The sequence below is a fragment of the Harpia harpyja genome, chromosome 5 (assembly GCF_026419915.1).
Source record: "Harpia harpyja isolate bHarHar1 chromosome 5, bHarHar1 primary haplotype, whole genome shotgun sequence".
In the NCBI taxonomy this organism is placed as follows: Eukaryota; Metazoa; Chordata; class Aves; order Accipitriformes; family Accipitridae; genus Harpia; species Harpia harpyja.
In genome coordinates this window covers 27,539,118-27,561,558 of record NC_068944.1, presented here as the reverse complement: position 1 = coordinate 27,561,558, position 22,441 = coordinate 27,539,118, and the positions used below count along the sequence as shown (strand labels likewise).

Sequence of the window (22,441 nt, the reverse complement as noted above, 5' to 3'; positions counted from 1 at the left end):
TTCTGTGAAGCTGACCACTTGTTTTGCTTCTGGCCATGCTCTCTGGACAAGGCACGAAAGTCAGCATTTCTCTTTCCTCAGTCTTTTTTTAAGTTCAGTGCCATGAGCTTGGAGAGCTTTTTGTGTTATTTTTCTGGAACTTTTAGTATAGTGCATGCCCAGCTCACATCCTCATCCCACTAGACGTCGTGTTTGACACCTGACCGGTACATGTTTGTACATTCCCCTATCTTGTTTACTCAGTCCACTCATCAAAGCAATCATCTGACTTATTCTGCACCTCTGCCGGTCACTGCTCCTGGAAGATCAATCAGTGCTGTGCTTTCCCTCATGTACAAGAGCAATTGCACTGAAATGCGAGACAACTGCATCATGTTGCAGCCTTACCAAGCTTTGCAACGTACCTCCTTATTTTACTGAGGGTTAACTTGATGTGAGGGAACTTCTCCTTAAAGGTCTCATTCATGTCCTTCTTGAGATCTGATGGCTTCACGTAGTCTATGACTGTAGTCTGTAACACGTGGTCAAGAAAGAATTATTCTTTTAGTTTGTAATAAACAAGATCACTCAGTTCCCAAAAGCAAGTAACACCAAACAAGTGCCAGTCAGTCCCAATGCTTTCAGTAGAGGGGAAAATTCAATCTGAATTAAGGCCACATTTGTTTCTGACTGCTCTGTCAGAACAAGCGACCTGAAATCTAACATGACTATTCAGCACAAGCCCTGAACAACACATACCTTATTAGGATCCTCCAAGTATCTCTGAGAGTGAGTTTAAGTGAAATGCAGGTGGATAAAACCTAGCTGAGAAGTCTTGTTAAACCAAAATAAATCATCACAATAACTGATTTGATGGCCAGATTTTGTGTGCATATCTCCATGTGGTTCTGAAACATATTGTGAGTTTCTCTCCAATTGATTCTTCAAAGCAACCGCTGGTACAAATTCTTGACTGCCACCACGTACATTTGTGAAAAAATAGGTGATTAGCCTACACGGCAGGTAATGCAATGGAGTGTAAGACAGTAATGCTGTCATAAGCTATGCAATAAGTGGACAGAAGTATTGAGTTAGGACAACATTCAAAGTGTACAGTCTATTTCCTTTGCATTGAGATTTCTATTCCTTTTTGTCACAACCTAAAGAATTTCCCCAAGTAGCAGAGGGCCCTCCCAGCCAGTACTGCAATGCCAGCATTCGCATCTACGAGTGCGCAGCGCTTCTCTTGTTCCTTCAGTATTAGTTCAGGAACAATTTTGCCCAAATCCTCTGTCACTGCTCACCTGGCCAAAATCTATCAGGTGTACAACAAATGAACCTTCATTTTGGGGATGTGCCAATTCTCTTCCCAGCTTTGGCTGTTCTGTCCCTTGGACAGAAGCAGGGAAAAGCCCCAGGACAGCCAGGGGACAACCTTGTCCCCAGGCATCCAGCTCCTGGCCAGCTTCAAGCGTGGGCAGTGGGAGAGCAGCAGTCTGCAGTGCAGTGCATTCTCCTTCCAGTAAAGTAACTTCTCCCTTCTAATTTCCATTTATGATTAACCTGTGTTATGGCAAAGGGCTGTTAATGTTAAAGAACAAGAGGTGGAAAGAGGCGTGCAAAACACTTGCTGCATGTTATACTTTTATAAAAGATGGAGCCTCACTGTATTATATGTATCCTCATAGGAATCTAAATCAGCCCAAAAGACTGACTGCCTATGATTGCAGGTTTTTTTCAATAATTAAAATGGAAGGGCTTGGGGAGGAGAGAGTGTAATGGCTCTAGAGAGCAATCAGACAACTCTTGTTATCTGATCGTGTCCTTGGCTGGATCAGAAATGAGCATGAACGGGAGTAAAACACACCTAACTTTTCCTGCACTTTATTTAGGAGCTATGGTACTGAAATAATGGGTAATTACAGGAATTTAAAAGAAAGTGGAGTATGCCCTAAACAGCCCACAGCAGTATTTGAGGTAAACATTCTGTAATAAAGAGGAAAAAATCAGCTTCTTGCCACAGTGCACTGTTATGGCCATACACACGTTTTAAAATGTGGGCTACTGTGCTATCTGACCTGCAGTGTGAGAAGCATCATCTGTCCGGATAAATTGCTCCCCACTACGTCCTGGCAGGTAATTCTGCTGGGCACGTCACGCACAACAGTTTCATGCTGTTGTCTTGAGTATAAAAGTTTGCAAGCCCCCTCCGACCCAGTTACGTGTTAAGCACCAGTCCAATTTTTGCTAAAATAAAGGGGACAATTTATTAAGGAAATTCTGTCCTATTAAGGAAAGCTGCCAATTATAAGAAATCATCAAAAAGGAGAATGCCACACCAACCCCCTTCAGCCACCCCTGCTGCCCTGCATGCATATGGATGAGCTTGAGCGCAGGTCCGGGCAGATGCTGCAGTGCCACCGAGGTTAAAATTTCATACACTGTCTTGACGCTGAGGCAGGGCAACGTGCTACCATGCCTAAACAAAAGGAAGAGAGGAAAAGACAGGGAGGAAAAACCTTCCCTACCCAGGGCTGGAGGGAAAGGCTTCAACTGAATGTGTGGGTCTGCCTGGTTTTAACCTTGCTGAGGTTGGAAGGACGTAGGCACACACCCGTGCGGCCGTGCCTCTGTTGCAGACAGCTTCTCATGTTCTTCATCTCACCCAGCAGGGCTCAGCCCTCTGAAGCAGAAGAATGAAGATCTTATCAATTACTCCTCTCCTGTCTTTCCCTGGGATGTCGCTGCCTGCCTGCCTGCCCACTCCTTGGTTTTGTTGCCAGAGGATCATCAGCAAGTTGGGTGCTTCTGACACACAGATATGCTGGGAGTTTTATGTGTTATTAACAGGGTTCCTCTTAGTACTGCTATAAGAGGACGACTGAAACAAGCCACATATAATTTAGACCAGTGCCATCTGCTACTCAAAGTGCAGAAACACTGGTCCCTGCTGCTCTTACTTACATAGTCAAGAGACTCTAAGCACATAAAGGTTACCTGCTATTAAATCCAAAGATGATTTTAGTTACTACCAGTGTTTTTTCGTTGTCTTGGGCAATTCTAGAAAGACTGAGCTCAGTGTTACTGTGCAAAGCTACACAACACCTTATTTCATGCTTCACTGCAAAACTAACCGCCTGTTGTTTGCTCTCCATTACCATGGAGCTCCTTAGTTTTATCTTAATTATCTCCGTCAAAGTGATCACGGGTTTTTCTGGCAGACTTGCCTTTGGCTCTCTCCAGGTAATCATCCTTCCCCGCACAGAGGAGGATGCAAACATGCATGAACCTCGCGTGCAAGACAGAATCCCCTTGGCAGCACAAATGGCCCAGCAGAGGACAGAGGGCCTGACCATCCTCTGGACTCAGCTGAAGGGCCGCACAGAAATTATGCTGGACAGCAAGTTTCAGTTGCTTTCACCTCTAACAAGCAGGTGCCAGCGTGACCCCAGCTCCAGGGGTGACTGCGCGGAGGGGGAGCGAGCCCCGGGCTCTGCCACACAGCAGCAGTAGCCCCCCGGGGTGCACCTTTCCCCACGGCCGCTCTGCAGGCACCGTCTGTTTTACCTGGGACTCCTCCAGGCCGTGGGAGATTTGCCAGAATTCAGCTAAATTCTCTTTAGAAGGAGAAAGGCTCTTTTTAAAAATTTTATTTAAAGCAAAGCACTCAGAGGCTTGAGAATAAGCAGACTGCTTAAAACTGAAAATGGTAAGGAGGTACGGCTATTTTTAAACAGAGATTTGTCAATTTTGTCCTGTTGATAAGAATCTCTCCCCCCTCCTCCCAAATTCCGAAGACTGTTGCTTCCTGCGAGACAACAGTCTCTACGATGTAAATCACAATAATGAAATCCAGAGGAAAGCTGGTGTGTGCTAGTTTTGATTCATGTAACAGGATAACGGCAGCATGTGTGAACACACTGGCTCTAAGACAGCTGTCTCATCTTGTCAGTGCCATGCTGGAGACCTCAGCTAACTGCCCTTATTCTCAAGAAAAGGAATTGTGCAACTTCTTCCCCCCACCCCCTAATTTTTTTTTTCCATAGCTGCTGCAGAAGCCAAACTTTGTCTGAGTAGTGGGATGCTGTTTGCCCAGCTGGTGCCTATAGAAATGCGTGCATGCGGGACCCTGCCCGCCAGAGAGGCAGGCAGCAAAAAAAAAAAAAAAAAAAAAAAAGTATCTGTTGACAGGTAATTTAAAAGCAATGCTGAATTAGTGTGAGTGATTGAAAGTATCTGTTGACAGGTAATTTAAAAGCAATACTGAATTAGTGTGAGTGATTGAAACAGTTGCCCCTTCTAACTGTTTCTGACCAGACACCCAAGCATCCCTCCCGCTGTCATGCCGTGGCTGGCGCACAGCACTCACGAGGCTACACAGAAATCCCGGTCCCTGACCCCACTCCTGCCCAGGGCACCTCCTGCACCCCATGAACAGCTTGGCACCGAGCAGCAATCCCCACTGCTGCCCCTGCCCATGAGGGATGGAGCAGAGGAAACCTCTGGGGTGGCCCAGCGACCCATGAGGGCCAGCTGGTATCTGATATGGGAGGGCTCTGCCCTAACAGCATCCTTTGCTGCCTGCTCTCTGCTTAGCGTTTATGCTTCTCTCCTCTGTTTTAGGCCATTTCATTGCACTTTAGCTGCCTGTGAGTCCCAAATGAAGCTGCCATGTTGAGGAGAAGACATGACTGTAAATGCCGTGGATTTTTGTCTGTCCGAAACAATCCTGGTATTGCCTGTGTAAGAGCACTGTTCAACATCGATGTCCCAAATTTTCTAAAGGGCTTGCAAATATTTCCCTAGAAGGAGCACAGCATTTTTCTATCCAAACGTGCTTTCTTATAGATAATGTATTCCCTACCAGGCAGGCACTCAGCACTCCCAGAGCTGTCAGACACATGAGCAAGGCACTGGGAACTACCACACTGTCTTTCTCAAATTCTGATCTCGAATGTTTGCAACTTCTGTCATCCAGAAACGTCTGTCTTGTTTCTCACAGCTTATTTGCACAAAACACATTTCACTTCAGTATTCAGCAATATTCCTTCGTGAACTCTGTTCACATTCTCTGTATACAAATCTGTGTATGTATATTTTAGTTTGGCGATGGAAGTTGCACAAGACAAATGAAAGCCTTGATATATGGTAGCTGACAGATGCCTGGATGACATGATGAATGCTTCGGCCGAAGTCTGTACTCTGCACACTTTTTGCATGGCTGGCAGTTTTGAACTTGGAGGTTAGCTTGTGTGTTATTCACAAGTGTTTTCAAGCAGCTGCTTTCTCATAGGAAAGCTGTATATATAGTTTCATAAATATGGGAGGAGGGAGGATGCCTGAAATGGTTGGAAAGACTGGCAAGATGAAACATTGTTGAAAATAAATCCTACTTTGGCACGCTACCAGTAAAAGATGATCTAGCCTCGGATGCCTCTATCACCTGCTTAAGAAGGATAAAATCAGAATAAAATAGGTGAATAAAATGAAAGATATATAATAGGTTCTCTTCAGCTGTCGTTACTGTGTACCCCTGATAAATCTACTTCACAGAGAGCAGACAGAAGACTGGTACCTTTAACAGACTTTCAGTAGGTCAACGCTAAGTTCTCAACCACATAACAAATGAAAAGAAGTCAATGACTCTGTGCTGCCTGGCTACCTTAATGCATACCATAGGTGACCAGATATGTAGCTATAAACTGTCAGTAACCTAATTCATATGATTATGGCTGAAGATGCATATATATGGGAAATCCTGATAGAGCAAAGGCTTAAAATGGTGATGGAAAATGGGAGTGGTTCCTTATTTATAATGAAAAAAAAAACCAACAAAAAAAAGGAAAAGGAAGACTAAAAGAAGATGTTTCTGTTGTTAGAAAGTTACTAACATTCAAGGATCTTAAACTGAAAGCTTTTGAATTTCACAAAGCAAATAATCTCAAAACTGCTTGTTTGAATTAAAGTACATGGAAGGGTGCCAGTTTATTTTATACGGTTAACACACTGGAATAATTCTCAATTAATACAGTGTGTCATTGTTACAAAACAGTGGTTTATTGGAGTCTCAGCCAAATATAGCATTAAATGCATAGAGCACAGGGTTTAAATATGAATATATAGCACCACTGTGATCCTCTGCTCCCTGAGACTTTTGGGTACAAGGTCAGCAGCCGATAAAAAAGAAGTCTGGAGCTGCTTAATTTACAACTACAGAAGCGGCTTAAAGAATAGGGTGATGGCACCGAAGGACGCTGGCTGTAGTGGAGTACTCCTGACCTTGATGCTCCTTGTGAAAGACAGAATGGGGGAGAAAGAGACTGAATGCGCTGTATCATCATGCAGGGCTTTTGTTAGACTAAATGGCCAGGGCAGCAAGCAGTTCTAATTTTAAAATCACATTGGAGGACTAATATTTAATAACGCAGCCTGGCTGTGCTTGACACTAGTGCAGGCTGATGGTCAGCCCGCTGTAAGAGCACTGCAGACTTTTGCGACATGCTTTTTTATTAGCGGTGTAGAGATGTCAATTTATTTTGACATAATTAAACCAATGCACTGAAATTGTACTTAAGTACCCAAGCCAATTTCCATGTGTATCCCTTGGGCACAGATAGATGGATATTGCAGGGATGTTATTACACAAGGGTCACTCAAAGTCAAGATGCTACTGATCTGGGCTTTTCTTCTTTTGCTGCAAGTTTTGGCAGTGCACAGCAGCCAGCTAACACACTCCTGCGTTTCTGTGCTACCAACAAAAGCAGGACTGCGGGGTCAGCCTCACACCTGTTGCCGAGTGAGTTTTTTTCCTTCTGCACGAAAGGAGTTTGTTCCTGCTGGCGAGGATGCAGGGAGGCCAGGGAGGCACTGACAAGTCTGGATGTACGCCGGTCGACATGAGACTCTAGCAAAGAAATTACTGCTCTGTCTGGCAGATAAAGTTCCTATTCTAGAGAGATTTAAGAATCTGCAAGAATTCCTGTTTTAGCAGTATCACCCAGGAAGACATCTGTCAACCGTGACATGATGTTTCCCTCCTCCCCCTGACCTTCAGCATGAAATTTTTCTACCTCTTACTGTTTATATTGTGGCAGAGATTGTAGACTCTCCTACAAAGATGGCACAAAGTGAAATAATTTCTCCAGGGTAGACCAGGATTTAAATATGACTAGTACAATTAATAGAAGCTGTAGAATTTGTGTTGGGCAAGTATTGAAGCTGCTTTTTCAGAATCGTCCCCTGACAGGCTGTTTGTGGGTATTACTTTTAGAAACGCAACAGGGAAGTGTATACCCTTTCAAGCCAGGAACTCCACTGCAAAAAAAAGACCAAACCAAAAGCACTTCTCCTTCCCCACAGCTATCTTCAAGGAGGAAGCTCAGCTGCTCCTTGAAAACAGCTGAAGACTTGCAGTTAAAAATCCTCTGCAAGTCAGGACTAATTCAACTCAGTAAAATTACAAGACTATAAAGTCAATGTCAGTGATAATAAACTCGGGCTCCACAAAAATGGAGGGAACGGCATGCCGAGTGTTAACTGCATGTATTTCAGAGTAAAATCCAAGCCAGACCACACATTTTGTCCGTCTCATGCCTCAGGATAAAGCCTGCACTGTTTACTGATGCAGCATTCACACAGACCTCAACACAGTTTTACCAGTGGAGAAATCCTGGCCTGCAAAGCACGAGCCCAGCTCCCAGGAGTAATACCAGTTGGTGCACGCAGCTCTATCCCGCAGCCAGTGCTGCAGCCCAGCATCCAGCCTCGCTCATCCACACCGCCACGTGTTCACATTTCTCTCGCACACCTTCCCCCCATTGACTGCTCTGACATCCATAAGGAACTGGGGAGGGGAAATATCTACAAGCTTGCAGCTGCCAAGCATTAATGCTAAATGCTGGCCAAGTAACGAAACTTTAATTACAAGCTGCAGCTCTCCACACACAACAAAATGTTTGGCGCTGACATCAGAGCCACTCTCAGCTGCTCCAGCACTTGTGTGAGGCAGTAATTACAGCTACATTCTGCTCAGGACCAGAGACTCTGTATAGCAGCTCTACAGTTCCACGGTCATTTGGCAGAGGTCTGTCGCTACCATGATGGCTGTGCACGGTCAGGAAAAAAACACAGGTTTCTCACTGGCCTCAGACTGCAATTTCCTTTAATTGCAGCATACACCGATTTTTATATTTGGGGAAGGAAATGACTTGAAATTACAGCCTATTATGCTCCTGTTCACGCTGATGTGAACTGCAGGGATGGGGAAAGCCAGCTGAGTCAGGAAAGTCTAATATGGATGCAAGTAAAGTCTCCCACATAGCCAATATGGCCCTATATTCACCAGTTCAATGCACAAGCCCTTCTCACCCGCAGCCCAAGTTGCAAAATCCTGTTTAACCTGCAAGGTCCCAGGACATTCCGGCACTGCCTCTTCTCCCTTCTCTCGGCTGAAGGAAGCACCAGCCCCTGTGAAATCTCTCAGCCAAGCACTGAAGAACAACCACCCACTCTTCGGTTTCTTGCAAAGCTGCGTAGCTCCTGCATGGCATCACAGCTATGCTGCTTCAACCAGGGACAGGCGAAATCCTTGAACAAGAGAGCTCTTGGCACGTTCCTGCGATTCTCACCAACAAAAGAAACACAGCACTTAATGTCCTTCAGCCCCTTCTTAGATTAGTGCCTGCCTTCAGAGAGGGAGATGGGAGTGCTGCAGACCCTCAGGCAGTGCTGAAGAAGTGATGGCTGGAAGGCAAATTCAGGCAAAAACCCCCAAAATGTCAAATAAGACGTGTTTCCAGACATGGCAGTAATTAACTGCTAGAGAAAATGAAAAAGCGGGGAGACCCCTGTCAGTCCAGATACATTCTAGACAATGACGTTGATTTTAACAATTGCCCTTGAAGTACATTTTTCACCTTTAAAGTATCTAGTCATACCTCTGTCACAGTGGAAATCCCTAGTCAGCTCCTTTTTGCAAAAAGGGGACAAACACAGACCTCAAAATGCTGTGGCTAACCAGCATATGGAGAAGAAGGGCATCAAACACACACTCCTGGGCAGAGACCTCCCCTGCAGGACACTATCCTGGCTGCCCTATTTTGACTCACCCAACCATCTCAACACCAAGTTGAAAAAGGATCAAAGATCTCAGGTGATCCTAGAGGACTAGAGATCGCCTGGCACACATTCGCAGCCTGAGGAAGGTTAGAAACACAACCATGACTGCTAAAGCTATGTTCACTTTGGATGCTGGTTAACAATGTCTTTCTCTTTGAGGGAAGACAGTTTCCTGTCCTTGACAATAACCATATCAAAACCTAACAAATGTTTTTCCACCCAGATGTAGCTGCCATAAAAGGTTGACGCTTTGTGGGTTGGCAGCCAAAAAATAACTTGCCAACCCTAAAAGTAAAACTGGCTGAAAGTAAGCAGAGGACATACTGGACTTCCCATTTGAAAATTTAGCACAAACACAGCCTCAGAGCTCAATTAAGCCTCTTTGTGCAACAGGCAGAACACTCCTGTCAGCAAGGAGATAAGCTTCAACCTACATGAAACACTTAAAATCCATTTATTTTTAAGAAGGAGCACCCAAAAGCCCTATTATCAAATAAAGACCAGGGTCGGGGCAGAAGACAACCTACAAAGACTGTATCTTTACATACATTAGCAGTTTCTTAAATAATATCTTCTGTTCCAAGTTACGTGAGGTGATGGATGACCCTTTAGACCTCAGTGTTTCAAATCGTATCCTATTTGTATATAGGTAAGGGTACTAGTTCACCACTTTGGGAAAAAAAAAAAGCTTTTCCCTGCTGCCTACTAGTACTTTGGATGCATAATTCAGACAGATACATGGTCACATGCATACAATGGCACTGCATCTTGCAACAGTCCTGCCAAAATAGCACACCAAAGTCTACAGACTTGGTGCAGCTGAAGAAATGCTACAGAAGTCTCTCACCACAGAAAACACTGAGTTAGAGCACAGAACAAGGAACAGGTATGTGTCTGTATTGTTACGGGTTTGGATATAGTGAAAAACACACAGGCTCTGCTCATAATTGCTGCAATTAAAGGAAGGACTATCCTACGGTGAAATAAATACCTGGGAAACAAAGGCTCTACTAGACACCAAAGTGCTGTTCCAAGGAGTGAATGATAAGCATCAAAACACAATACAGCTTCATGACTTCACAAAAACCCTAATGGGCATCCTCCTATTTTGTAGTAGATGCCAATTAGAGGAAGTATAAATTTTCCTCTGAATGCGAGAGAACGAACACATTGTTTGAACAAGCCTTTCATCTAAAGCATTTACGAAATACAGCAGTAATAAAAGCGTTTACTTTTGTAATACCTCCACGAGTTTGCTTTTACATGTCCTAGTAAGTAACTGTCATTTAGAACAAAGCATTCCAAACATCTGTTATTAGTAGATTAAAAATAATAATAATCTTCTTAAAATATGGCCAAATGTAACCTCAACCTTCAAAATATTGTTACCAAAATTTATCTGTGCTACACCTAATTTTGCATATCACTTACCATGTATGAAGGAAATATTAAAACCCGTTTATGTTTGCCACATGGCCATTGGGGATCATCTAAAAGATTTGGGTCGTATTCAACAAAGTCTCCCAGGTCGCTACCTATAAAACAATGGTAAAAATAAGAAAGGAATTCATTACATGAAGAAATTTCTGGACTTATCAGAAGTGGCAAACGAGTTCATAGATAATGCACAACATGATCTTCATGCAAGATTTTTGAAAGAGTCGAAAGATTTCTCTAAATCTTGAAAACTCTAAGTATTTCAATACTAATACAATTTGCAAAGATATGGAGGACCTACAGCTTATGAATTACTTGGTAAATGTGAATTTAGGGCTGAGAACTGCAAAATTATATAAAGGTCCACAAAGACTTTTAATCCCAGCAACAAGTTTGCATCTGTTTATGCAGATGTTTTGATTTGTTTCATTTAACATGCCAAAATATCTTAAGCATACAGTGCTTTGGCTTATGTTTTGTGCCCAGTTTTGTAAACACAGCCCTTTCCAGCCTAATAAAGGTCACAAGTATGATTTACACCTTCAGCTTATGACTACCACGTTGCCACTGTAAATTTTCCATAGCAAAGGGAGGTAATGATGAGCCTGATGCAGGAGGAACAAACAATGCCAGTGACAGGAGGCAGGCTGAGTGCCATCAGGGGCTGTCAATACGACCAGCAGTCTTGTTTACTTAACTTTACATCATTTGTAAGCCAGCTTTGCTAAGCAAACAGAGAATGAGCTCTTTTATCCACAAGACTATATTTTGCTTCATTTAAGCAAAAAAGGGGGCTAAAATATGACATATGTCCATCCTTCATAATAACTGCCTATCACCAGGCTATGCAAGTATATTAAAAGAAGCTTCTTGAGAAGTTACCTGCATCAATGCTCCCCTGCGTGCTGTTAGCTCTTGCCAAAGAAAGGCTACGATGGCTTGCATTGCGAAATTGGGAGAAGGATGAGGTGGAGTCTATCGTGTTTCTCCGAGTTCCCAGAGCATTGGTGGGAAATAGGAACTGTGTATATGAAACCGTCTAAAAAGAAACTCAGAACAGACAGACGGTTACTATCAGCCCAGCTCAGCCGCAGCGGGATGCCTTTGGTGCATCCCAACTGGAAGCAAGGGAAGCCAAATTAGCGGAGGATTTTCTGGATTTAATAGTTAGGCACAGATGAATAAACACCAGTCACCTACATGTGCTTCAGTGCAGTCCGTTTATTCTTGCAAAAAAAGCTTTTGCAAAGGCATTAATTCAACAAAACAAAACCACAAACACACACACAAAAGCTCTAATACACTGGATTTACAAAATCCTACTCAAGGGTCAGATTTAAAAATATGTCAGTTTGGTCGGGTTTTTTTCAGTGGGCCTCATCTGTAGCAGATTTCAGTGGGCCTCATCTGTAGCAGATTTCAGCTGCTTCTTTACTGAAACAGCATCATCTAGACCGGTCCCTTCAGCACAGAGCTGCCAGAGGCAAATCACTTGAACACTGCTAAACTTAAGCACTTTGGTATTTTTTCCTTTAGGATTTTGTCTAGCAGGGTCTTATTGGTGTCGTAAGTAAGCTCCAGTTTACAGCAATGGTTGTGGGAGATCATTTACTGCCTCCCAACATGGACTAAGTGTGAATGAATAACTTGTGACAAAATTATTTTTAGAGCTTACTGATTCTCTGCTTGTACCCTTGGTCAGGAATAGGCTATGCCTTGCTTCTCATAGGTTTATTTTCCAAAAATAACTTAATACTGAAGAAAAAAAAAGAGTCTCAGACTCTAGACTGGTTTACGAGGAGGTCAGAACAGCTATCAAATAAAACATATAAGCTTTCATTTATTTATAAGCAGACAGATTGTCCTTAGGAATTTACAGCCTGTGGTCTGGCCTGACACCTGGTTAGGTGAGCACACCATGTGTAGCAGCATTGACCTAGGGCCTTTAAATCCATACATGACAGCAGACTGGGTAAACTGAACTGTAAAAAGTAAATCAGGCCTTCAGCAAAAAATGTTTTCATTTATGATGAAAATTGTCTCTCCTCTATATATTTGTTTAAAACAGATCACTTTCCCTAAAGATTCATAATTGCTTATTCTATTCAAGTGAATGCACTCTTGGATTTTGAAATACTCATCAGATTTGTACTACTGTCTTCCTGCTCTTTGGAAAAACATACCGTTAAGCAAAATCTATTTCATTAAATAAAACAGAGAGCAAACAGAATTACAGCTTACAACTCTCACCAGAAATTGTTTTCAAGCCCCTGACAATATACTCTGCAGTGATACCTGCTGCTAGAGCCAGGGGAAGGCTGCGCGATTCAGTAAGGCTTTACAGAGTCAGATGTTGCCAGAGGCAAATTTCTTCAAGGAGACAGAGTTGTTTGCATTGACAGCTTGGGCAGTCCTCCTGAACTTCTTCTCAGCTTATCTACAGTTTGTACATACTGTGCTTTAACTACTGTGTTACACTGCATGTTATAATTTATGTTTATATTTGTGTTGGTTATTAGTTAAGCCTTTTTTCCCCTTATTACATAAAATCTAAGGGAGTAGGAACTGAAGCATCCCCACCTTCCCATCTGCTCCGAGCTCCACACCTTCAAGACCAATTATCTCTTTTAGACACACTCCAGTAGAATGGCACTGGCGTCCACCATCCAGCTTCATATCCCTGGGAAACAGAAACCAGAGCAGAAACAGCTCTTAATACACACGCCTTGTTCACCTTCCACCACCTAATGCTGAAATAAGGTAGCAGCATTAATCCAAACATGCCAATGCAAAGCACAGACCAGACAACTTTTCCTACAGGCAGCACTTGTGCTGCCTAAAATACGTTACAGAGGAAACCCCCACTTTATTCCAGGTTGCACCTCATACCCCACCTATGCGGCAGAGCAAGGCTCCCCATCATCGGGTGCCTCTGACAGAACCTGGCCCTGGGAAGGAACTGGAAGTCATGTACACTTCAGGTAAGATCCAACAATCATCTAGCTTGAACGCTTGACTGCCACATATCTAGCAGACAGATGCTCCCAGAGTACATACCCACGTTGGACAGAGGTAACTGCCCGTGAAAGCCTTCAGGAGGGATTCCTGCTCCTCCGAGCCCAGAAGAGTGTCCAAAGCCCAGTGACCCTCCTGCTGGAGGCCTGCAGGAGAAATCCAGCTCTCCATTGCCTCGGGATGGAAACTTGGGAATCTACTTTAGAAGGACTGACCCATTCAGCATCTACCACTTGGAGGTAAATGAGATGCCTGAGACAACCAGGCTGTACCCCATGCTTTAGCCTCAGGATCAAAATGTGAGTGAAAGTAAAAAAGACTATGAGCAAATCTACGCTCTGCAAATGACAGCTGTATACAACTCCAAACTATTTATCTCACAATATTTTCCTGGCTGACTTCCGCTGAGGTCCAAGTATGTGCTTAAAAATCTCTGTGGGAGAGATGCTGACACTGAGGCAGGGAGAAACCCTGCAGGCTCTTCACCCGATTGCAGGGCTGGGCTGTCTCCTACTGTGTCTCTGCACACCCTGTATCCTTGTCTTCCCCTTCCAACCTGTCACTCATTTTATTTCTCTGAAACACGGCAAACAGTGAGTTTCCAATAGATCATGTACCTTACTGCTGGAAAAATCCAACACGTCTATCTGCTGGAAAACATACTTCTGTGACAAAGGAAAAGACTGTATCAAGTCTCTAATCCCAATAAAGTCCTCTTAGTTTCTTGCTTGGGGTTCACTTAGCACAGTGTCACATTATCTTTTTTGTTTCCTGATATCATGTTAGTGGGGGGGCTGGACAAATAATTATGTAAAAATAACTCTTTGTCAGAGGCATGGGATTAGCCTCTCCGCTCTTGCGCAGAAGTTGCTTAAAGGAACTATTTCTCACAGAGATAAATGCCAAACAGTAACCATTTCAGCAGGTCTTATCTATGAAACAAATACACAACCTGAGGTAGCCCCCAAACCCAGAAATGAAAACAAATATCTGAATTACCTGAAATAGTATCAGAACAGTTTAGTTTCCTTCCACTCAAAACCTTACAGACATAGAGTAAGAAATAACACCGTTATGACTTTGAAAACAAGTCACAAAGAAATTTCTCCATGCAATTAACAGACAAGGATAGATAACTCTGTAATTCATCAAATGAAAATCTTCTACCCTTTGAAGAGTCAGCACAGCAGCTTTAAAAAAAAAGAGCAGCTCTAGGGACTGAAAAGAAATCAGCGCTCTGGGACCAGTGTCAGCTGGCACGTGTGAGCACACACGGGAACGATTCCTGGACATTAGCTGAAGATCGATGGACATTAATGTGCCTCCATTTTCCCATCTTTCTGATGTTTCTAAAGAAGACTGTACCTTCAGGACCCTGTGAACAACACTATAGCCATTCTCCCTCATCCTAGGTGTTTTGCAAGGGCTACTTAGGGTCTTCCCCTCCTCTCCATACACCCTGTATTTCTAGGTAGTATATGATTGCTTGTGTTGTAAAATACAGTAATAAAGTATTACTGTTTGGAGAGAAACCTGTCCATAAAACAGAGAATTAAACTCCCTCTCTGAGGAAAATCAGTACTAAACAATGTGCAGTTTCTTATCAGCATATACATGGAAAGGCTTATCCTAGCTTACACACATCCTCCTCTCACTGGTAAAAGATCTTGGAGAACACCTAGTAAGAAATTCCTAGGCAACTTTACCGTACCGTTTTTGAGTTCCCTACCACTACGATCAACAGCAAGCTAGTCAAGTTTCTGCAGGACAAGCCTTGATTTTTTTCCCTCCCTCCTATTACAGACAAAAAGCTCAAGAATGCCTCAGCAAAGCTCTTGCTGGAAGAGCAAGCCCAAGGGCTGCCACCCTGCTGCTGGGGGAGCCCCAGCACAGCTGCTTCCTCCCCACACACCCAAAATCCCAAGAGCAGCTAGGAAAGACCTGGGGGATGCCTCCGCTTTGCCCTCTCCAAAGGGGTGAGCCGTGCCTGGGGAAGAGTCAGGATGGTTGGTTGGGTATAGCCCGCCGCACCAGTGCTATCAACCACCACCACCAAGTTCTTCAGGACACATGCCCTCGCGTGGCACCACAGTCAATGGGCCCCACGGGGCAGAGGCATATGGAGGATAGGCACTTCATATAAAAAAAAAATCAAGCTTTCACTGTGTTTACATTATTTAGATTACCAACGGGACTGAGGAACTGCACAAACCAATATCCAGTAGTAAAAGGTGCTTACAAAATGCAGAGTAGGAAAGATGGTCCTTGCCAAAGAGGCTTTTAAGTGAAGAAAACTTCCTTCCTCTTCTTCCTCATTTTTGATTTTTCTGTTTTATTTTCCAAAACAATGTTTTCAAGGGATTCGAGCAGACACCGAAAAGCAAAAATAAATCACGGGAACTTAATTTTACTACCTTCGCTTTATTTGAGCAGGATAAACTTGAGGAAATGAGAAGATCAGGGATGACATTTCCTTAGGAGGCAAAAAACTAGATCCCATTTTCTGACAAAGTTCGGGGAGTTACCCTGATTTACATCAATGTCAAGCTCTAGATATTCTATTCGTGCATACCATTTCCAGAAAGCTGAGCAGTGTTAAAAACTACATTCAAAACTAAGCATATTGTTTTAGTTATCCAGGACTGCAGAAAAAACCGAAAGTTTCTCCACCTAACAGAGTTCACAGATTTTCTTGGAACAGTACCAAGTGACTTGGGATCCCAAATTTGTTGTCGGATGGTGAAAAGTTTTACTAAGCAGGTAGATAAGAATCAAAACAGGAAATCTCACCGTGTCTTTTATTAGTCAAGCCAGGACTAACAGAATATAAATTGGATGCTATTACTTTTGAAAGTATAACATTTCTTTAATGAATCAAATGTTATGCTTTGATGTGATCTACAAAGCCCCATGCAAGACTCCTGCTGGGTAGTTGCTCTTTAAATGACAGCAACAGTTGAACACTTTAACCTGTGAATAATTTAGGAGTCCATTAAATATTAAATAGATTTCTAGATACATGAAAAAGTCTTCTGCTTATTAGAAAAGGAATCTGATAATTGTTATTTAGAGATGTAAGACTCTTGTGTCTATATTTTATGCTTAGTGACTCCTGACTGTTAAGATTTATTATAAAAGCGAAGGCAGTTCATGAGACATCAAGAAAAGATACTGTTGTTATCTGTCACTATAAATAATTTCTACTTATCGTCTCTGTTGATAGGGTCAAGGACAATGACAGCTTTGGAAAAGACATGCTGCCAGCCAGTCCAGCAGCAGATCTCCTGCTGCCTGAGACTGCCTGCTTTAATTGATTGAGAGCTTTCAGATCCTAATTGCCATTAGTGTTGCTAGAACAACAACTCCAGCGGCAATTTACAGGGAGAGGAGGTGGAAAAGCTCCTGGAAAGGTGGCTCTAATGGGCCAGTATCCTTTCTCTCTCCTCAAACATATTCAGATGTCAGCACGTGAGCTCTTGTCTCGATGTTTTGCCCAACACAGACTAAAAGATCAGAATTCAAACCTATTAGCTTTTGGAAATTCATTGCTGAATTTCAATCTAAGGGAACAGGACAACTCAAAAATGAGCAACAGTGCCTCTATAAAATTCATACATGACATCATTAGTTTTGAAATGTCCTGTTGTGGGGAACCCCCCCCCCCAGATTTATGTGTCTTTCTGTAAAGCTAATATGCACTTGGTTTTCGTTTTTTGTTCAATTTGGGAGAACCAGGGAAAATGGGCAATGGTAAAGAAAAGCAGGGATATTTCAGTTTCCCTATTATCAGCTAAAACCAGCTAGTTATTCTTCCCTAGGCCTACGGAATGATAAATGCTCAGGAAAAACACTTGAGATTGATGACTTAATCAAAATTGCCACGCGTACAAAAATCTGTTGGGGAAGAACAGCAAGGAACTTGGTAACAAATCTGAAGGACGTAACAGAGCATTCCGCCTTGCTGTGTGCTTATTGCTACTATCTTTAATGCAATTTTGATGCTCTCATTTCTCCTGTAAATATTCCCATTTTCCACACTCACTGCAATGCTTGTTACCTGACCTGCCAAATAACTGACAGCAGGGGTGCGGCATGTGAGACAATCTCACCTAAATGCTTCTTTTTGCCCCATTTTGCATATGACTTTCTTACCCAGTTTAAACATTGAAGACAAACAAAGATTTCAGAGTTTAGGTAACAAAGGCCATTGGGAATGCCTGGCCTATGGACACATCGATCGTTGTGGCTACATGTTATTTGGGGTGATGGTATTGAAAACCTCTTGCTCTCAGCATCGTTGAACTCATTAGTGTTCTGGCCAGCACCTAGTTAAATTCAAAGTTAAATTCAGCAGTGATTTATCTTTAGAAACTGGATGAAGCTGGTCTGTAGCATTTCTGAGAAGGACACAAAGTCTTTTTATTTAACGACTTGCTGCTTTACTTTAGAAGAATGGTCTGTTTCCTGGGCTTCAATCCATTTGATTACTCATATTATTATTTCCCTTAACTGGAGGCAAGTTTAGTCAGATGAATACCTATATTCTTGTCAAGACAGCAATATTCAGCAGCTATGCCTGCTGCAGGTAAGTTTCTAACCACTTAATGAATTCAATGCCATGAAGAATAAAAGATGAGGTGAATTGGGGCCGGTTTTGTAAGGACATGTACTTTCTGATGCTCTGGATTTTCTGTCCTGTAGCTCATCGCCTCCAGCCCCAATGGCAGGCAGTCACTGCAAGCCCAGCAGCTGAGAGTCAAATGTAAGACTAGCCAAGTTGCAGTGCCACATCTGTGCGACACTGCCAGCTCTCCTCCTCCTCCCCCGGGTCCTCTAGATTCACCTTCTGGGCAGGACTTCACAGGAACTTGGAAATACTTAAAAGGTTCTTACAAAATCACAAAATAAAGTTATCATCAGAATAGATATGATTTTAATCTGCGAATGCTTTTTCCATTAACAAAAACAAGCCTAAAAAGTCCCTTTTCAGAAACATGTTTTTAAATTATGCACGCCAAAGAAAAAAACCCACAACACAACAGAACTATAAACCCAACTAACTGCACTACCTTCTTTTCCTGGGGGTAAAGACAATACGTTACTTTCTTCCTCCTTTATAACACCTCTAACAGTGACAGACATACACTGCCATTGCCTTTTTTGAAAATGCTTAGGCATTTTAAAATACTAACGAGCACTGATTGCTCAGTTGGCTGCAGGCATATGCATAGCCCTTCTGCAGGCCACCATGTCCTGCAGGCCACATGGACCAACTCCGACAACATCCATGAGGACTGCCAGAGTTGTACCGTCTCCCTGGAAGTTGAAGTGGTGCCTAGAGAAGCTCCAAGAGCAGGCAAGCAATGGAGAAAGGGTTTCCTTCTTCCCCTACCAAGGAAATCTGCCTTTCCCAGGGTAGCTACCTGGAGGCAGAGCTGAACCTGGTCCTTCTCCACCCTGGCTGGGGTCGCACGGAGGGTCCGCAGAGTGCCCTTGCACAGGCTAAATGGCTAAAAGGCTAATAACTGCTGTGTCTGAACCCCAGCTCCTGTCTCAAAGGGCTGAAACCCAATTCACCTCAAACCACCTGGAGCCCATCTCCAAATGAATAATTCCTTCAAGTCTTGTTTAATCCATCTGTGAACACCTCCACTCTTCGGTCTGCCGTGACACGAATCCCCTCTGAGGGCCTAGAGCAGGTCAGCATGCGTGTGTACATGCACGTGCTGAGTGTGTGTGTGGTGGGGCAGCTATTTGCTAGTGACCTGAGGCATCTCCCCTTGTCCTGGAAGAGGAACCGCGCTAAGGCTCAGTTCCACTTGCCATGAGCTTCCACCACGACAACCTTTGACAAAGGAGGTGTACACTACAGCAGTTCAGGGGTTGCACAAGGCGCACCCTCTGATAGCTGTCATTACCTTCCATTTTCTGCCTATCTGCAGAACTAGATGGGGATTAATTCTCATCTTTTGCAAGGAAGATAGAAGGTGGATGCTGAGCCAGAAATCCAGTTTCAATACCCTTCACAAAGTAGCTCTTCCATTTTTCGGAGTATTGTGTTTAAATAAGAAAGAGGAACTTGAAGAATAGTATTAGCATAATATTACACATGGTGCTTCAAATTTTTAAGTATTATGAAAGAATAGGGGGGTGTCAACATGATGCACAGTATAACACCAGTGAATGGTGAGAAAGGAGAGGAGAAACAATTTTTATAAAGCACAAGTATCTCTCCACAATGGCAAAAAAGGTTCAGCGGTCACTGCTGCATCTTCTCATGCATGTGTTTTGTTTGTAAACTTTACTGCAAAATCTCTGTGTGGTAACAGCATGCATGTTTCACAGGTGAGCAAGATTTTCTTCAGCAGAAAAATTCAGAGCATGGATACCCTTTAGCCATGAAGATTTCCAATACACTGAAAAAAAGAGTAGCAACTGCACAACTGATCCTGCAGTATCACTACTAGCATTTGAATAGCCTCGCCCCTAACCTGTGCACACAATGGCTTTGTATTTCATAAAAACATAATCAAAGCCAAGCATTCAGACATTATCAGTGTTGCTGGATGCTGTAGGTGCTACCTGCCTCTGCAGATCAGCCTGTAATGATAAAGAGAATTTGTGTGTCTGTTAATTTAATAACAGAGGCAATAGCACTGTTACAGTGCTCTCAGTACAGGGCAAGCCTCTCACCACTGCCCTTAGCCACCACTAAACCCTGCGCAGGGTCTGATGACTTTGGGCTGTAACACCACAGGGCAGGAGCCAAGGGAAGCCAACAGGCAAGACGCTGAGCTCCTCTTTTCACCTCCTAACTTGAAGTATAGCCTTCCTTACATTGCTTTGACTTGGCTATGTCTGCTCTCACAGCTGCTCTGCTGGTCTAGATAGAGGAAGAAAAGCAAGCTCTGGTCCTGCCCATTACCCTACTCTTGGCTATGGAAACAGGTGAAGCTGTGCCTGTCTTCACACCACCAGCAAAGATGCCGGCAATCTTAATGTAGCCAGACCTGGAGAGAATTTATGGCCCAGATGCACAAAAGTACCTGCCTCAGTGACTCCAGGAGGAGATACCACATCTCAAAACCTCTGTCAATTTAGTTTTAATTCTCCCCTTTCCCTTGCACAAAAGCACTATAAGCTAAAGCATTAGGTTTCTATCAGATACTAGGTAGGGACAAAATTTTGAGGACAGAAAATTCTAGTGATTACTTCTGTTTGTAACTTTTTTCTCCGCACCATTTCACTCTGCCTTGTACTTTTCGCTTCTCTTCAGCATAACAGAGAAAACCAGAGAAAGTAATTTCCCTAGCAAACGGTGTCCCTCCTTCTCAGCCCCAGCAAGTACCACCAGATTGGCCTTCTGAAACTGCAGGTAGAAAAACCTACCATTCATCACCAGCAGCCTCTGCGCCGCTCTGGAGCCTTTTTCCCTTCAAAAGCCTGCTGCCAGCCACGCTCCAGTGAGCTGGCTGCTGCCCGGCTGCCCAGGAGGGGGATTTGGGAAACATATTCCAGGGAACAGCTCAAACTTCATCCTCTTATGTACTTCCACAGTTCTCCTCCCTGCATGCCCCAGACCTCCATTTGTACTTGTACAACCACTTAAAAACACAGTTTGGGGGGGGTTCTTGCTATTGTAGCTTGACCTCGGCATAGAGGATGGGCAAGCAAGGGCCAGAGTCTAGAGTATGTTGCTTGCACCTCGTTGGTATGGGGTGATGCTGCCCCATACACCGTGGCCAAGTACATAGAGTTTAGCTGTGACTGCAGGAACTGCCTTTCAGACAGGTTTTTAAAAAGGATCTGTTAGTGCAGTTTCGCTGCCAGCATCGATACAGTAGAGCCCTTCTGTGCTGCCTACAATATAACGGGGGCTGGCAGCCTCCCCAAAACACAGCTGTGCCTGCAGATTTCCCCTCTGGCCACAGTGCCCGCGAGTTGGAGGAGAGGTGGAGAAGCAGCAGCAGCTCTACCATGTGCTCCTCTCACACGGAATTGTCCCCCGTGCATGCACGTCCAGCCCTCTCTCCCTCCCACTCCTGCCAGGGCTTACTCCAGCCTAATTGCATATGTGCCTATGGTTCCCTGCAACAATTTGTTTCTTTTTGTAAACTATTCAGTAACGTTTGCAGAACATAAACCAGTTAGGACATCTTGCCTGGGGACAGACATCAGCGATCCAGAGATTCAGAGGAAGCAAAGCTAAAGGATGCTGTCACTACAGTACTTCAAAAGGGTACCAGTGTCTCTCCCCGCTCCTACCACACATCCAAAATGTGCAATGAAGTAAGCAAGCACTGTGCAGCCTGAACAGAGTGGCTACAGTTTATGCTGTACTGCCTCATCTGTTCTTTGCACCAGCTGTTCCTGGAAGGAGGTGCCACTGAATTGTTCCTCTCTTCCTCTGATGATCTGGAAGAAAGACAGAGGGCATTTTTTTTTTTTAATCTTGGCTTTTTAGCAAAGGGAACAGGGCTAAATTGTTTTGTACTGGCACTTGCTACCTTCTCATCCCATGCCCTTCTTGCTGTGCAAGCATGGTACAAGACATTACATGCTGAAATAATATTTAGGTTTGCAGCTGGGCTCGTTACTGCTGTAATTTAGAAGGTATAACCAGTCATCAGCATTTCAAAATACATTCAGTTTTCAATAAAGAGGCAATTTCCAAAGGGCAATGATCATAAATGAATGACAGTGTACTCAAGAAGAATGAACAAAGCTGCCAGTCTGTCAAGAAGTTGCCTGATGGGTCATCCCAGTTTAATTAAGGGAAAAAATTTACTGTTAGAGACAGGAGAACAAGTCAACTCTCCTACAAAGGTGCCTCCTTTCCTTTGTGCATTAAAAATAACCTCCCTTTGTTTTGAATTACTGATGCACAAGCAGC

The 22,441-nt window shown here is 43.5% G+C and overlaps 2 protein-coding genes across 5 annotated transcripts in view; one reads left to right on the top strand and one right to left on the bottom strand.

Moving 5' to 3' along the window:
• Positions 1-13,612, top strand: part of TMEM241 (transmembrane protein 241) — a 90,739-nt gene extending 77,127 nt beyond the window's left edge. Inside the window, exon 14 of one of the 3 annotated variants that reach the window (XM_052788489.1) lies at positions 13,409-13,612. In XM_052788489.1, the coding sequence (XP_052644449.1) occupies positions 13,409-13,549 (141 nt within the window). In that variant the 3' untranslated portion in view covers positions 13,550-13,612. Of the gene's footprint in view, positions 1-2,648; positions 3,842-13,408 lie in introns of those variants that run through there. The other 2 variants (XM_052788494.1, XM_052788493.1) reach the window with 2 other exon arrangements.
• Positions 1-22,441, bottom strand: part of CABLES1 (Cdk5 and Abl enzyme substrate 1) — a 76,490-nt gene that overhangs the window by 5,532 nt on the left and 48,517 nt on the right. For both annotated transcript variants that reach the window (XM_052788487.1, XM_052788488.1), the window contains 4 exons: positions 13,114-13,213; positions 11,416-11,572; positions 10,528-10,631; positions 405-511 (listed from right to left, as the gene is read on the bottom strand). In XM_052788487.1, the coding sequence (XP_052644447.1) occupies positions 405-511; positions 10,528-10,631; positions 11,416-11,572; positions 13,114-13,213 (468 nt within the window). The remainder of the gene's footprint in view (positions 1-404; positions 512-10,527; positions 10,632-11,415; positions 11,573-13,113; positions 13,214-22,441) is intronic.